This window comes from Pisolithus orientalis, assembly GCF_024613125.1.
Source record: "Pisolithus orientalis strain OTSU chromosome Unknown F5J12scaffold_7, whole genome shotgun sequence".
Taxonomy (NCBI): Eukaryota; Fungi; Basidiomycota; class Agaricomycetes; order Boletales; family Pisolithaceae; genus Pisolithus; species Pisolithus orientalis.
In genome coordinates, this window is record NW_026260788.1 from 279,758 (window position 1) to 292,263 (window position 12,506).

Here is a 12,506-nt window from a genome sequence, read left to right on the forward strand (position 1 = left end):
GACCACGTGAGAGCCCCTCCTCGACCACACCAAATTGTGGTTTCATCCAGCAGCTCAACCGATATCGAACGCTCTGTATTCGGCAGCTGCCCGCTTTACCCGCGGTGGCAAAAATTATTGTCCCACCACCTGTTATCGTCGACCACGGAAAGTCATATGTACCCTAGATTCCGGCTCTGGGAGCTTTCATGAGGCTGGTATATGGGTACATTACACCAAGAGACGTGTCCTTGCATACCGGTATAGAAAAAATGGCCAGGAGGCAAATAGGGAGCGTCCTTGCGTGAGAGTCCGGGAGCATCAAGCGGAAGCAATGATAACAAAAGAAGTGATGAAGAGGAAGTACATGCAGTCGTTATATGAACGTGATCTAAGGTGACGCACAAGAACGAGTGGTAAATTGTACGATTACAAAATTTGACACAACGAACAGTTAAACTGAACGCTGGACTGCAAGGCCACCGCTGCTCCGCTTCATCAGGATATGTTCCAGACAACATCACTAGCACTTACGAAGCACGATGAGGGCGGTGAAGATTATGAGAGCGATCACGTAAACGATACCGTATTTGATGATCTGCGAAGTCATCAGTCAATTAAACCCCATGGAGCAAGCTTGCGTCTAATACTCACTATCCAACGACGTTGCTTTTTCTGTTTAGTTGAATACAAAGGAGGGCGAATTTGTTTCGACGGACGGAGCCAGACTGTCGGAGACGTTAGTGACGATGGAAAACCAAGTACCAAAAAGCCTTACAGAGGAGCGTAGCATGAACACGATCCACAAATGGAATAAGATGGGAGGAGTTAACATAAAGAGCAAGAAGTGGCCCAGAAGAAGATCGGAGCTCCAAAGTGACAACTCGATAATTTTGACGATGAACTCGCGCGCAGGTTGGGACATTGCATGGGCTCCAAGACCACGACCATACCATCTACCCGTCCACCATGCACGGTTGGTCTCATCGTGCTTGAACTCGCGGGAGAGACAGACAGCGATCAAGATCTTGTAAACGGCACGCTGGATCGCGATGACAGTGATAAGGCCGAGGACAGCATGGGACGCATTCCAAGACTCGAGGAACCACTGACCCCGGTGATCAGACCGCTATCACAACTCGGGTGCTTGTGACTTACCAGGAACTCGAAGAATCCAAGCATTCCAACCACTCCGAGGATATGAGCAACTGACGCCATAACCGACCCAAACTTGGGGTATGAAGGATCCAACATTGGCCCGAGGAAGAGCGAAATGATGAAGATCACAAGAAGAATCGCTGCGTTCCAAACGATCGGCCCAAGTGCAACAAAGGCAATACGAATGAGCGGACTCGGCGGGAACTTGCCGGTAGAGTCGGGAAATGATTTCACAAACATGTACGCAATGATAAACAAGAGCGCCATCACGATCGGGAAGATAACCTCTGACACAATCACCGCGCGCCAACCAGCCCGCGGAACGTCAGCGGACAACTTCTCAGATGGTACACCAAGCTTCTTCCTCTTGTACCCGGTGATCATCGTTCGGGACAGGCGACAGTAGCCGATCCAAGAGTTATTGTGCGACCGCGAGTTTCCTCGAGACATCCACCGCAAAAATTCACTAGTACGCCGTCAGTAGTACGCAGATATGAGTATAGAGGACTCTTACCGATAGTCGATCATGAAGTCAGAGAAAGAGAATTGATGCGGGTTGAACAAGAAGGGAGCGATACAGAGGGCCAAGATAGAGATCCAGAAGTAAATGAGGTATGGTGTCCACATTGCCATCGTGACATAAAGAAGGCTGATCAGCGTCCTCATACCGAAGTATATACTAGGACCGGCAAAGCGAGAAAACAGGACGCTGAAGGAAATTCGGGCCGTTGCAAAGCCTCGTCCAGTAGCGATGTACCTTGCTCCTCCAAATGTCAGATTACTGATAATGGAATGGGTATAAATCTGCGTCGAGAATACTTCGAAGACCGGAGAAAATGACAGGAACTGCTTTCCAAGTCGGATGATTGCTCTCATCGTACCGCGCTCCACAAGTTCTGTAAGAGAGTGTAAGCACTAGGAGAAAGCCACGTTATGGAGACTTTACCTTGAATGAAGAGAGGTAGGAAGGCAATCATCCAGACCAGGAATATACTGATGATGCAGCGCTGAATCCAGTCGAAGACAGGAGTGAGATTGTAACAGCCATTCATGTTTGGCAACAAGCTCCCATTTGAGGAGTACTCGCAGATCTTGAGGGAAGAGTTCAAGGTAGCCAAGAACACCACTATGCCACAATGAGTCCAGAGAAACCAGTGAAGAATACATAATGGAACTTACTCGTGATAATGAAACACTGAACCGCGAGAATGATCAGCATGTTGTTGATGTGGAAACCAGGATGCCCGTAGTAGAACGTCAAGAACCGGTCGATAGGAAGCTGTGTACCCAGGTAGTAATATTCTCTACTAAGCATTTGCTCCCCCATTCCCGTACCGATCTTCGTCTGGAAGTTCAGGATGGTGCCGAACCCAAGGTCACGACCCTTCCCGCACTGATAGTACTCGGTGTGCTTGATGCGGCCGCCACGCCCGAAAGCGTTCATTCCAGCGTAGATATCCTCGTTTAGATGAAGTCCTTTCTGAGCCTTCGAAACGCCACCACGAGTGTTCATGTAGACGCCATTGAGGAAGTCGGGATGACCATAGTGAAGCTTTCCTCCAATCCAAGCCCAAGCACGGGCAGACAGCGTACCAAACGTCTGTTCCTTGCCAGCAGCAATATCACCAAGAATACCGATACTCTCCGAGAAGATGTATTCACGAGCGCCGACGATGGCAACTGGGGGCTTCTTAAACTCCTTGTGACCATAATCCGCATATGGGCTCTGGGCCGATACAGAATATTCCTCAAACTCCCCAAGCACGTTGCGGATCTTGAGACACTCTTCCAAGTAATTGTCCTGGTTGGCATCGATAAGTTGGAGATATTCGCCCCGGTAGAAGATAATGGCATGGTTCTGATTATCCGATTTTCCGTCACCAAGAATGGGGTTCCCGGGCAGTTCAATACGGAACTTCGGCTTGCGACGGCCGGTCTCCGGAATAAACTCGGAATGGCCATCGATGAGAACCGAGAACAGTCGGGGGTCCGCGCCTTCCTTCCGTGGAGGTTCTTCTTCCAGATAAGCGATTTGAAGGTCAGGATATGCACGGAGCAGGAACTCGGCATTCTCATGCTCCTCCTTGTTGAACTTCGAGTAGCGCTGCATCGAGACAACAAACTTGAATTTCCGCCTGGACATACGTTCCAGTTCGCGCTCTAGCCTGTCAGTGTTGCCGCCAAACAGCTGCACAACCTCCGGATTCTCCACTCGATAGAGAAGTTTGATGGCTTTCGCATAATTCATCATGCCGGATACCGTGCGATATAGTGTTTGAGCACGTAATGAAGCCCAGATACGTGTGCGTAGAGTATATTCCGGAGCACCGCTCTTGAATCCGACACAGTACAGTGGAAGATCATCCGCCTTCGACTGTCCCTTCTCCTCCGTGCCGAAAGGACTATGACCATTTTCTATCGCGGACTCTTCAGCAAGGATCTTCGTGTCCTTGACGAAGTTGTCCCACTCGACAGGATGAAGCTGCTTGAGGTACTCGAGGAGGGTGACGCGGATGTTCTGGTCTTCTTCTCGGATAATCTCCCTCAGTGATAAAAGGATCTGTCGACAGTCACTACAATATTCCGAGAGGAAGAGAATTGTTTCGCACCTTTTCGCTGTAGTGAGGTGTGAGAACTGTGAACGTCGGCATTGCATCGACCGGGAGCGGTTCAGGAACAGACGTCGTGAGGGACTGGGCAAAGAACGAGATCCGACGGCCCGCTTCACTCTCAGGAGGGAAGAACTCGCCCTTGAACCCTTTTTCAGCCTGGGAGATGAAAAAGGGAGGGGCCCTGAGACTACGTTTGCCCTCTTGACCAGAATCGACTTGGTGGTACAGCAATTTCTGAACATGCTCGATAGACAACAGGTGTTCACGATACATGGAAATGATGATGGCATTCCAAATTTGAGAAACCAAAACCTGAGAGCCATTCAGAAAAGAAAAGAAAACTGCACGCCGTATAACTGACCTTCGGCTTGTACTTGACCTCCATCTCCCGTGTGGCAAGGAGCTTGGAGAATATACGCTTCGGCAGCCGGGTGTAGATATCCTTCCATGGTGTCCAGATGGAAAGACCCAGCATGAATGATCGAGCGATACTAAAGACGGAATTCCAAATGATGTACCAAAGGAAAGTATCCAAGAAGAAGAGCACCAGATCCATGATGTACATGATAGTCAACGTGAATGCTGCTTGATTCGAGCAAAGTCCCATCCCGAAGAACTTGTCATTGCATCCTTGGATCTTCATGCCTACCATGACGGATATGGGATCTCGGAACGAAAGCGTAAGGAAGAAATAAGACTCCGTGGCCTTGCAACCGAAAACCAAGAGCCAGAGGGCAATGGAAGCCATCCTTGCCTCTAAATGCAAGCTAGGGTATGATGCCGTAAATGTCTGACTGGCAAGATATTTTCGGGACTTGCCCGCAACTCGGTCACCGAACATGCGACCGGATGGCATGATAGCGAATAGGAGAGTCGCAACGACGGAAATGAAAAATTGAACGATGCCGAGGATGAGTGCGAGAGAGCCAGCATTGCCACCGCTGCTATATTCTGCAATTGCCACATAAAACGTAGGACCAGCCGTCAGAGCAAGTGTGATGAGCAGAAACACCAGACGACGCGTAAGATGAGATGCGTTGTTCCAAGTGAGCGGGATATACGAGAATTCTGTAAGTGTAGCGGCGATCATGATGATCGTTGCCGTCGCGCCACCCAGGGCAGTAACGGACCACGAAAGTGATTGGGGAACGACCGCCGTATTATCGGACCCGACAATCTGATAAATCCTCGGGGAGTTGTATGCGGTATAGTACCAGTATAGAGATACGTGAATGACCCATATCCGATTAAAGTTGACCAATAAATGGCCAAACGATCGTTTCTCGTAATAAGTCTTGAAAAACACTCGATTCCAGTCAATGCGTTCGAATCTTGTGTAGCGATGCGATGGAGGCAAGTCGATGAGCTTCGTCTGAAGAATATGAGCCAATGAGAGCTGCAACCGACAACTTAGCAGACCTTGTCTACGAGCACAATCCTGGAAATCCCCTCCGGATACCAAAACAGTTGGTTAACATCATCATAACCAATGATGTCTGCGTGGTCACGTTCCCTCCGAACGAACCGACCATCAACAACTTCGTAGCCTTGATCACGGATGAAACGGTAGAGGGGTTTGGTGACAGTCCTCAGGTACAACCCTTCCGGTACTGGATCCACTCGGCTTTGACATTCTGGCGAACGATAATAGTCGTCGGCACATTTGAAGATGAAACACAAACATTCAGGAACGAAACGAATTTGTGCGGCTTCACCCCATAAGAGAAGGTACAATGCGATCTGACGCAGACGGTCATACTGGCTCATGCTGTTCATTGCCTGTCGCCAGCGTTCCATGGCCGTTTGCAGCGACTTTTCATTTGCATTTCGAGGACCTTTGCGTTTCGTGGACTTGAGCCGCTGCAGGCCGGGGTTCTGGACGTGGCCAACTGCGTCATCGAGATCCAACTGGGCGGCGAAATACCATTTTCGGTAATTTGCGTGTTCGCCACCGATGTAGTCCGCATGCAAAGTAAGCAGGGCCTGGTTCGGTGACATGCGTGACGCACGACTATCGAGCAAATGCATTAAAAAATCAAACTGACGTAGGTCCCAGCGTCAGCGTGCAAATGCACATTACGAGTTGGTGGACTGACCATGTTTCGCATCGAGTCCCTTTGGAACCCGAATTTCTGCGCCAGGTCCAAAAAAATGTCTTCGATTTCCTCCTTTGAAAGAGGAATGTGGCGTTCCGAGGACCAAGCTGGGTAGGCTTCTCTTGCTGCGGGAGGAGCTGTGTAGTCGGCGTAGGCTGCACCATCCGACGGCACCAACCTCGATGGGCCGAGTGATTCAACAGACTGAGCGTACCGCGCTCCATAGACATCGACATCTGAATCGGTGTCTTGAGGTCCTGAAAGGAGATGAGTATGTAGAGAGGAATAGTGGACAAAATTTCGACGAAGTACCATAGAGATCATAGGCACCATTATTGTCATAGTACCTGTCATCGTTCAGTCCGTTGTGGCTGCTGTCGGAAGCATATGTATCCCTGCGCTCGTAGGGTTCGATGTTGTCTGAGTCGTTGTCGCTGTAAATATATCTGCGCGGGTAGGCTGCGGATGAACCGAACGGATCTGGCGGGTCAGCCATTGACGAGGAAGAATGAGGGTGCATGGCGGGAGCCCCTCGAAATGCCTGTGTCGACCGGCCAACGGTGACGTGGAGGAGGAAAAGAAAGAACGGGGGCTGCGGTGTGTGGAAGGGCAGGCAAGCGGAACCACGTCTCCGCCAACCTCACAGGCAGTTGACAATTCCCACTCCAAACAAAAAGCAAACCAAGTCAAACCAACCCCCTACGCAAACCAACACACAACCATTACCTTATGTAGCCACTACAAGTACAAACAGGGATTCCCGAAACCACTAAGAGTCCAAAACCCATCCTATGTACAGAACCCCCACCAACGGGGGGCACAGACCACCCAGCCCGGCAGATGTAGCGCAGTCCTAAGAGCATCCAGCTCATGACCAATAGGAATCTCTTATAAACAGTGAACAAATTCTGTCACCATATGATACCGCCTGTCCGCGGCGCAAACCAACGACGAAGTGTGAAGAAGGCAACCAGGACCAATGCCAGCACAAAGACAACAACAGCCTTGGTGCCAAGAACGCCAGTCTCATTTTCGACCTGCACGGAGGATGATAAGCTTGCTGCTTATGAGCCTGAAGGGAAATAGGCCATTACCACAGAAGTGAAAGGCGACAAGATGGGTATAGTAAAGTGAGTTGCTGATCGCCTCTTCTCAGAAGAGCTGTTCGGGGTTGAAGTGCTCCAAAACATGTACGCCAGGAAAATCACGAGGGCCATCTGAAAGTACATTATTGGTCCCTGCGTTCAATGCTGGAATGGAAAACAATAGTACATACCATGAGTCTCTCCAGATTGTGTTGTCTCTTCTCATTGGCATGCACGAGAGTCGTTATCTCTTTCTTCAAATAAGACGATTAACACCCTCGAAACGGGAGTGGCGCGATACGCGACTCACGGTGCGCCTCTCTTCTTCTGCCAGCCGGACTTGAGTGAGCTCGTTTTGGTGCCGGACATACTGGGAAAACACGGTCTCTGTCACCATGGTACGAAGGGCCCAGTACTGTGCAACAGCCGTTCGTGGTTCCATCCCCCTCGGTACTTGGAATGTCATCGTAGTGTCCCCAACTTCCATACGCGTAGCAACAGCGGTATCAGTGGATTTAGTTGCACATTGTAGGAAGGGATCATCCCTGAGCGCAAGTTGCATGGTTCGCGACATGGGGGTGTCTTTCATAGTCGCACCAGAGGAGAATCTGGTGGGCTTGGGCTTTCTGAGCTTGTTCATAGACCCAAACATGTCCTTTGTGCTCGTTGCATTGTGTGTTACGCAGCCAACACCAGGGAAGTGTGCATGTGAGTTCCTTTCTGGGATGAGTGGACCGCTGGAAGCCTGGGATAATTTCATCGCTCCTACACTTGTGTTCACTTGGGACTGAGACTACTCTGGTCATACACGGGGCAAATTACAGCTCAACATTGCTACGGAGAACTAACTGCCCGAGTCGTTCAGCCTTCTCCAAGACTCGAGTCGGTCCAGCTCAGAAGTAGTAGAACACACAAGCCAGCAATTCGGCTGATAGCATCGCGCGCTCCTAATTCGTACTAGCATCCCCAAGATATCCATGCCAACGAGGCGGTCTTTCCCCGACCCGACGAGCCCGCAGAGTCATAGGTATGTACCATGCATGTGACGCTCCTTATTTTGCATTCTTGTTAGCCAAAGCGACCGTGCTAATGTGCACACCTGATGCATACATAATGTGTGATCTGTAAAGATTAAGTCATTAATTACGACGAAGGTGGATTTTGGGAAGGGACCTACTAATACCCTTTTTTCCCCAAGGAATTGCCATGTAACACGAGTGCCTGTGGACGCCGCACAAGTCCGGTGGTACGTTTTAGTTCTCGACGTGGTAAAGCTCACCGTATACTCCATATGGGACCCAGGTCTTGTCAGGCTCTGCTGTTCTCAGCCGATTAATCCGAGTCCGCCGCACAGCTAGCGCGTCTTAGCCTAAAGATTCGACTTTCATATTGAACCATAAGCCAAGAGCAAAGTAGAATACACGCCCCTGAGAGGCTGGCTTTCAGTATCTATTACGAACTCAACAACAGGCTTGGTATTCTTTGATCCTTCAATAAGATGGCATCTGCAATCAAAAGTGTTTGGTCTCTTGTCAAGTACGAAACAATTGTTTCAAACTTTTCGTAAGATGCCGCCAGGCACTCTACTACTCCACCTAGGCTAGCCATGTACGTTCGTTTTACGTCCTCATGACATGCAGTTCTGTTTGCGACGGGGCTGATGTATCGATGTGTCTTGACAAGCAGTTTGTGAGAAGGTGCGATAGGAACGCAAGATAGGGGCGGGTGGGTACGAGTGTCCGGCTCATCAGAGCACTACGTATGTATGTACAGCTTCGCGGAAAGGACGGGGGATCTAATTGGCTATGCATGGACCTGCTGTTGGTCCGTTATCAAACGAGGATGATAACGTTATGCTTGAGTTTGACAGTCAGAGGTAGAAACATAGGAAGCCGAATTCCACGTCTGGACCATCACTCGAACTTCCCTTGCACTTCATGCGCGAGCAACGATGCCAGAGGTTGGTCTTCGGTTGTTTTAAACCACTCTTGGTAGTAAATATTCCCTTCAGATGCCATGTAGGTGAACAATCGACGGAGACAATTAATAGTTTGAGTAGTGTAGACACGAAGTAGCACAAAGTGGATCATAGCCCCTTGCAGAGCAATTTTCCTCTTGCCATTTGTAGCTTGCAAAGCTCTATCTCAGTTGGCATGGCCAAGAGAGAAGCGAGCAGGATGCCACAACCATCTGAAAATGCCAATGAACCAATCTTGAACTCGCGTGCTTGTTTCGCTAGCTCCTCGTTCTTCGCAATCAACGGATCTGGGCGCTCCTGATTGATCCGATAGAAAACGTTGACACTGAGAAAATGTTCAAGATTGAACTATACGCTTGGAGGCATCACTAGACTTACTACGCAAGCCCACCACAGACTCCCTCAATGCTGACGAGAATAAAAATGAGTGCGATACTGCGCCCTTCATGATCCCCGGAAAATATGCCAAATGCCGATTCGTATGTTAAGGTTATCAGGATCGCAAGTTGGACTATAGCTGGTAATGGAAGGAGTCGAATAGGGATTGGTGGAATTCCAAGAGATATAGTGGAACGGGATATGAACACCGTGATTTGGTAAACAAGCTAAATAAACCCAGGGTACCATGTATGAGTCATTGTTCATAGGGTGGTGGAATATACGACATACCTGCCACAGTGGGTAGTAGTCCCTCACAGAATGTATGATTTTGCTTAAAAAGCCGTAACGTTCCGGGGAAGGTACGGGATAAAGAAGAGTCGGTGCGATACCCTAAAAAGGGCTCAGGAAGTCGCGTTCTTGTGGCGAAAGAATAACCTACTTGATTGATGGTATATTCGTACTATGATTCGTAATGACAACGGGAAGTAATCCGATGTCATGGTAGAGGTGTACTCACAAGGTAAACACAGACTACCGGGGCGCGTTAGCACATATACAGGCATACAGCGAAGCAAGAACACTTACAAAGAGGGAGCATGTACTCGAGTAGCATAGGCTGCAGCAATCGCAACTTGTCCGCAGCCGTCAGGAAAGCCGATTCGGATTTAGAGTCATGCCGAAGAAGTGGAGGCATTTGCGATAGGTCGGCCGTGGGTATGTCAGGATCATCGGATGGAAGTGCAGAATAGACGGCAGAGGTTGTAGGATCAAGGAAAGCAGCCGGCCGCGGAAGCAAAAAGAAATACGTGAGTGGGAGAACAAACGGCAATACCTTGAAACATCGTTCAGTATGCCCAGCGCCGTCCTACGGCTGACACTGGCTTACAGATGAGATTCCAATGCCAGTTTCAACACCCAACCCACGTAATTCCCACCAGAGGAAAGCGCCGAAGAGTCCTGCAGCCCCAGTTCCAGACGACCAATAACTGGGAGTTGTTCGACTCAACATCGTCAACAGAATACGCTGAACTTACCCAATGCTGTGGCCTCCAATAGCCGTGGGACTGTAAGTAGTAGACAACTGCACGAAGGTGACACTGCCAAGGCCTGTATCATTTTTGTATCTATTATCAGTGAGGCACAAAGGTTTATTGTGCTCACCAGACGAGAAGGAAGCGAGGCAGATTCCCAAAAGCCTCGAAAGTAAACTTTCGTGTAAGGCGACGGCCTGAGAATCTCCTCAATCTTGCCGATGTCACAGGAGTAGTTTTCACTTACCAGCATGCCAATGAAGCTAAGTAAGGAACATCCGACGATACGTCTGGTATATTTTATCCTTCCCTTCAATATGTACGACCATCCGACGTTTGCGATCAATCCTGGGGAGATGTTACAGAATGCAATGATGCCTTTGGGAGTGGATGGCGGCACAAGATCAAGGGCAGCAGATAGAATGATCACGTAAAGAACTGTGCCGTCTTCAGTGTCATACTCGGCGACGTTCTGCGTAGTGGGGTTGGCGTACCGTTATTGATGAGTCCGAAAAGGAAGAACGACAAGCCGAGCTTGAATAACAGTCTCCTCTCGCCTGTTTAATAGAAACCATGAGCATGCAATGGACGAGAGGGAGAGTAACAACCGCTGGAAGTGGGTTTCCTATGCGTCCCAGGACTTCCACAGCAGCCAGAGACGACTACTAAGAGACGACCACCATTCTGTGCGGTTTGCACCCTACCTTGTTTGGAGCTGGATATTCCTCCAAAAGGATATCCTTCGCTATCCGGAAGTTCAATGTCTAGAGCCATGGTCTGCCCAGTCCGCAACGACTCCAGATTTGAGGTATCTAAGTCGGTGGAAGTCGTGCGTGTAGTCAAGTCTTGTAGCTGCAGGGCATCTTCCCCGGCTGAAGTGCTCGATATAGCATGCATATTAGCCTGATGGCAAGAAAAGCCCCGAAGTGAAGAGCCGCGTCTGCAAAACTACTACCACCCGAGGGGAATACGAGCAGGCTGTCCACGGTGTCAACCTCCATTTGGAAGTGACTTGTCGTAAGGCTCCTTTGCACCCATACGGTTCTTGGCCAACTTGAGAGACTCCGGGCTCGCTCAAGTTCAGAGGAGCTGTTGGGTGACAGCCGCGTCTCCACAGCAAAAGCACCAAAACCCAGCAGAATATATTTGGCATGTCTATGAGCACGGCCTAATACGCCTCGGAAGAGCTGGCACACTAGCTAGATATGTAAGTCTCACCGAGAGGTGGGCAGTTGAACCTAGTTGAACTTACTGGCCATTACTGCGACATAGAAAATTAGGGGAGGTCGTGCGTTCTTAGTCCGAGGTTTCGTCAGCTCACACATGTAATTATTCTTCGATCGAGCTCTTGGGTCCCCGCCCTCCCTGAACAGAGACCGGTTTGGGATTTGAAGCAACTACTAAAGGGTTCACATAAAGCTGACAATCGAAACGGAGTATCATTTAACAGGTAATAGTACATTTACACAACTATTGAGCCCCTCTTCGAGTAACCGAGGCATCCTACCGCACAAGCGTGTCTTAACACGAATCAGATCGTGAACGAAAGAACACCATTCCACAAGCTCACCTTATTATCTTAGTTGCACAGCTCATAATGACCCTTCTCTCCGTCGGGGTGGGCAATGATACCGCAGAACTCCTTTTTGTGCGCGGTATAGACGACGCGGGCCGGGCCAGGGTTATGCTTGGGATTCTTGTCGAAGGGGTACAAGTGACCGTCAGGGTAGACGGGGAATTCCAGCAAACTGACATGGCGGTCCCTGCATCGCGTGTTGTGGAAAGCGATCCCGTCATAATTGGGGAAAGGGTGGGGGAATCCAGTAGATCCCGCTACAGGAGGCGCCGCGCGGATATTATCCTTTGCATGTTTGGCACTGATGTAGAAGTCGCCATGAGTGTTCTTGCAGGCGAACGCGTCCTTTAAAACCATCGTTCGTGAGCGCGCCCAGTCGAACGAGTAGAAAGGATGACCTACCGGTGCCTGTTGGCCGGGTTGCGCGGCGGTGGGATCAGTGGGAACGGCTAAAACTGGGACGACAGCGAGGGCAAGGCAGACGAAGCTTTTTGTCAGCTGCATAGTGTCTGCGATGGGGGAAGCCTGGGGGCCCCCCGCTCCCCGGGACTGGTATTAAATACTCTTGGACAGCTGCAGCTGCATACCCAGTCTCGCAATCCAAAGAAGA

At 49.8% G+C, this 12,506-nt stretch overlaps 4 protein-coding genes across 4 annotated transcripts; all 4 read right to left on the reverse strand.

The window, feature by feature from the left end:
• Positions 1-144: 144 nt before the first annotated feature.
• On the reverse strand, positions 145-6,531 carry F5J12DRAFT_514461 (glycosyltransferase family 48 protein). The gene is made up of 12 exons (XM_051739806.1): positions 6,158-6,531; positions 5,846-6,102; positions 5,169-5,789; positions 4,111-5,121; positions 3,747-4,061; positions 2,317-3,697; positions 2,084-2,263; positions 1,652-2,033; positions 1,138-1,603; positions 758-1,087; positions 634-707; positions 145-577 (listed from the first exon to the last, which is right to left on the reverse strand). Coding segments are annotated over exons 1-12 (5,226 nt in total). The 5' UTR covers positions 6,366-6,531; the 3' UTR covers positions 145-576.
• Position 6,532: 1 nt separating this feature from the next.
• On the reverse strand, positions 6,533-7,660 carry F5J12DRAFT_514440 (uncharacterized protein). The gene is made up of 4 exons (XM_051739805.1): positions 7,241-7,660; positions 7,122-7,184; positions 6,940-7,062; positions 6,533-6,882 (listed from the first exon to the last, which is right to left on the reverse strand). The coding sequence occupies exons 1-4, from the start codon at positions 7,580-7,582 to the stop codon at positions 6,757-6,759; spliced, it is 654 nt and encodes a 217-aa protein (XP_051602090.1). The 5' UTR covers positions 7,583-7,660; the 3' UTR covers positions 6,533-6,756.
• Positions 7,661-9,016: 1,356 nt separating this feature from the next.
• F5J12DRAFT_890403 (batten's disease protein Cln3) lies at positions 9,017-11,217 on the reverse strand (the record flags this gene model as incomplete). The annotated part of the gene is made up of 12 exons (XM_051747406.1): positions 9,017-9,233; positions 9,287-9,513; positions 9,578-9,679; positions 9,729-9,749; positions 9,807-9,820; positions 9,875-10,121; positions 10,176-10,275; positions 10,324-10,396; positions 10,451-10,517; positions 10,568-10,758; positions 10,815-10,877; positions 11,025-11,217. The coding sequence occupies 12 exons, from the start codon at positions 11,215-11,217 to the stop codon at positions 9,017-9,019; spliced, it is 1,515 nt and encodes a 504-aa protein (XP_051602091.1).
• Positions 11,218-11,899: 682 nt separating this feature from the next.
• F5J12DRAFT_911574 (alpha sarcin precursor) lies at positions 11,900-12,400 on the reverse strand (the record flags this gene model as incomplete). Its single annotated transcript, XM_051749042.1, has 2 exons — positions 11,900-12,241; positions 12,299-12,400. 2 exons carry the CDS (start codon positions 12,398-12,400, stop codon positions 11,900-11,902), a joined length of 444 nt encoding a protein of 147 aa, XP_051602092.1.
• Between the last annotated feature and the right edge of the window lie 106 nt (positions 12,401-12,506).

Excerpts from the sequence above, each read along its gene's own strand:
- F5J12DRAFT_514440 (XM_051739805.1), bottom strand. The coding sequence starts at position 7,582 with ATGTTTGGGTCTATGAACAAGCTCAGAAAGCCCAAGCCCACCAGATTC. Across the intron at positions 7,185-7,240 it reads CAGAAGAAGAGAGGCGCACC|AAAGAGATAACGACTCTCGT; the intron begins GTGAGTCGCGTA and ends TCTTATTTGAAG. Across the intron at positions 6,883-6,939 it reads TGTCGCCTTTCACTTCTGTG|GTCGAAAATGAGACTGGCGT; the intron begins GTAATGGCCTAT and ends TCCTCCGTGCAG.
- F5J12DRAFT_514461 (XM_051739806.1), bottom strand. The coding sequence starts at position 6,365 with ATGCACCCTCATTCTTCCTCGTCAATGGCTGACCCGCCAGATCCGTTC. Across the intron at positions 2,034-2,083 it reads CCTACCTCTCTTCATTCAAG|AACTTGTGGAGCGCGGTACG; the intron begins GTAAAGTCTCCA and ends ACTCTCTTACAG. Across the intron at positions 1,088-1,137 it reads TTGGATTCTTCGAGTTCCTG|TGGTTCCTCGAGTCTTGGAA; the intron begins GTAAGTCACAAG and ends CACCGGGGTCAG.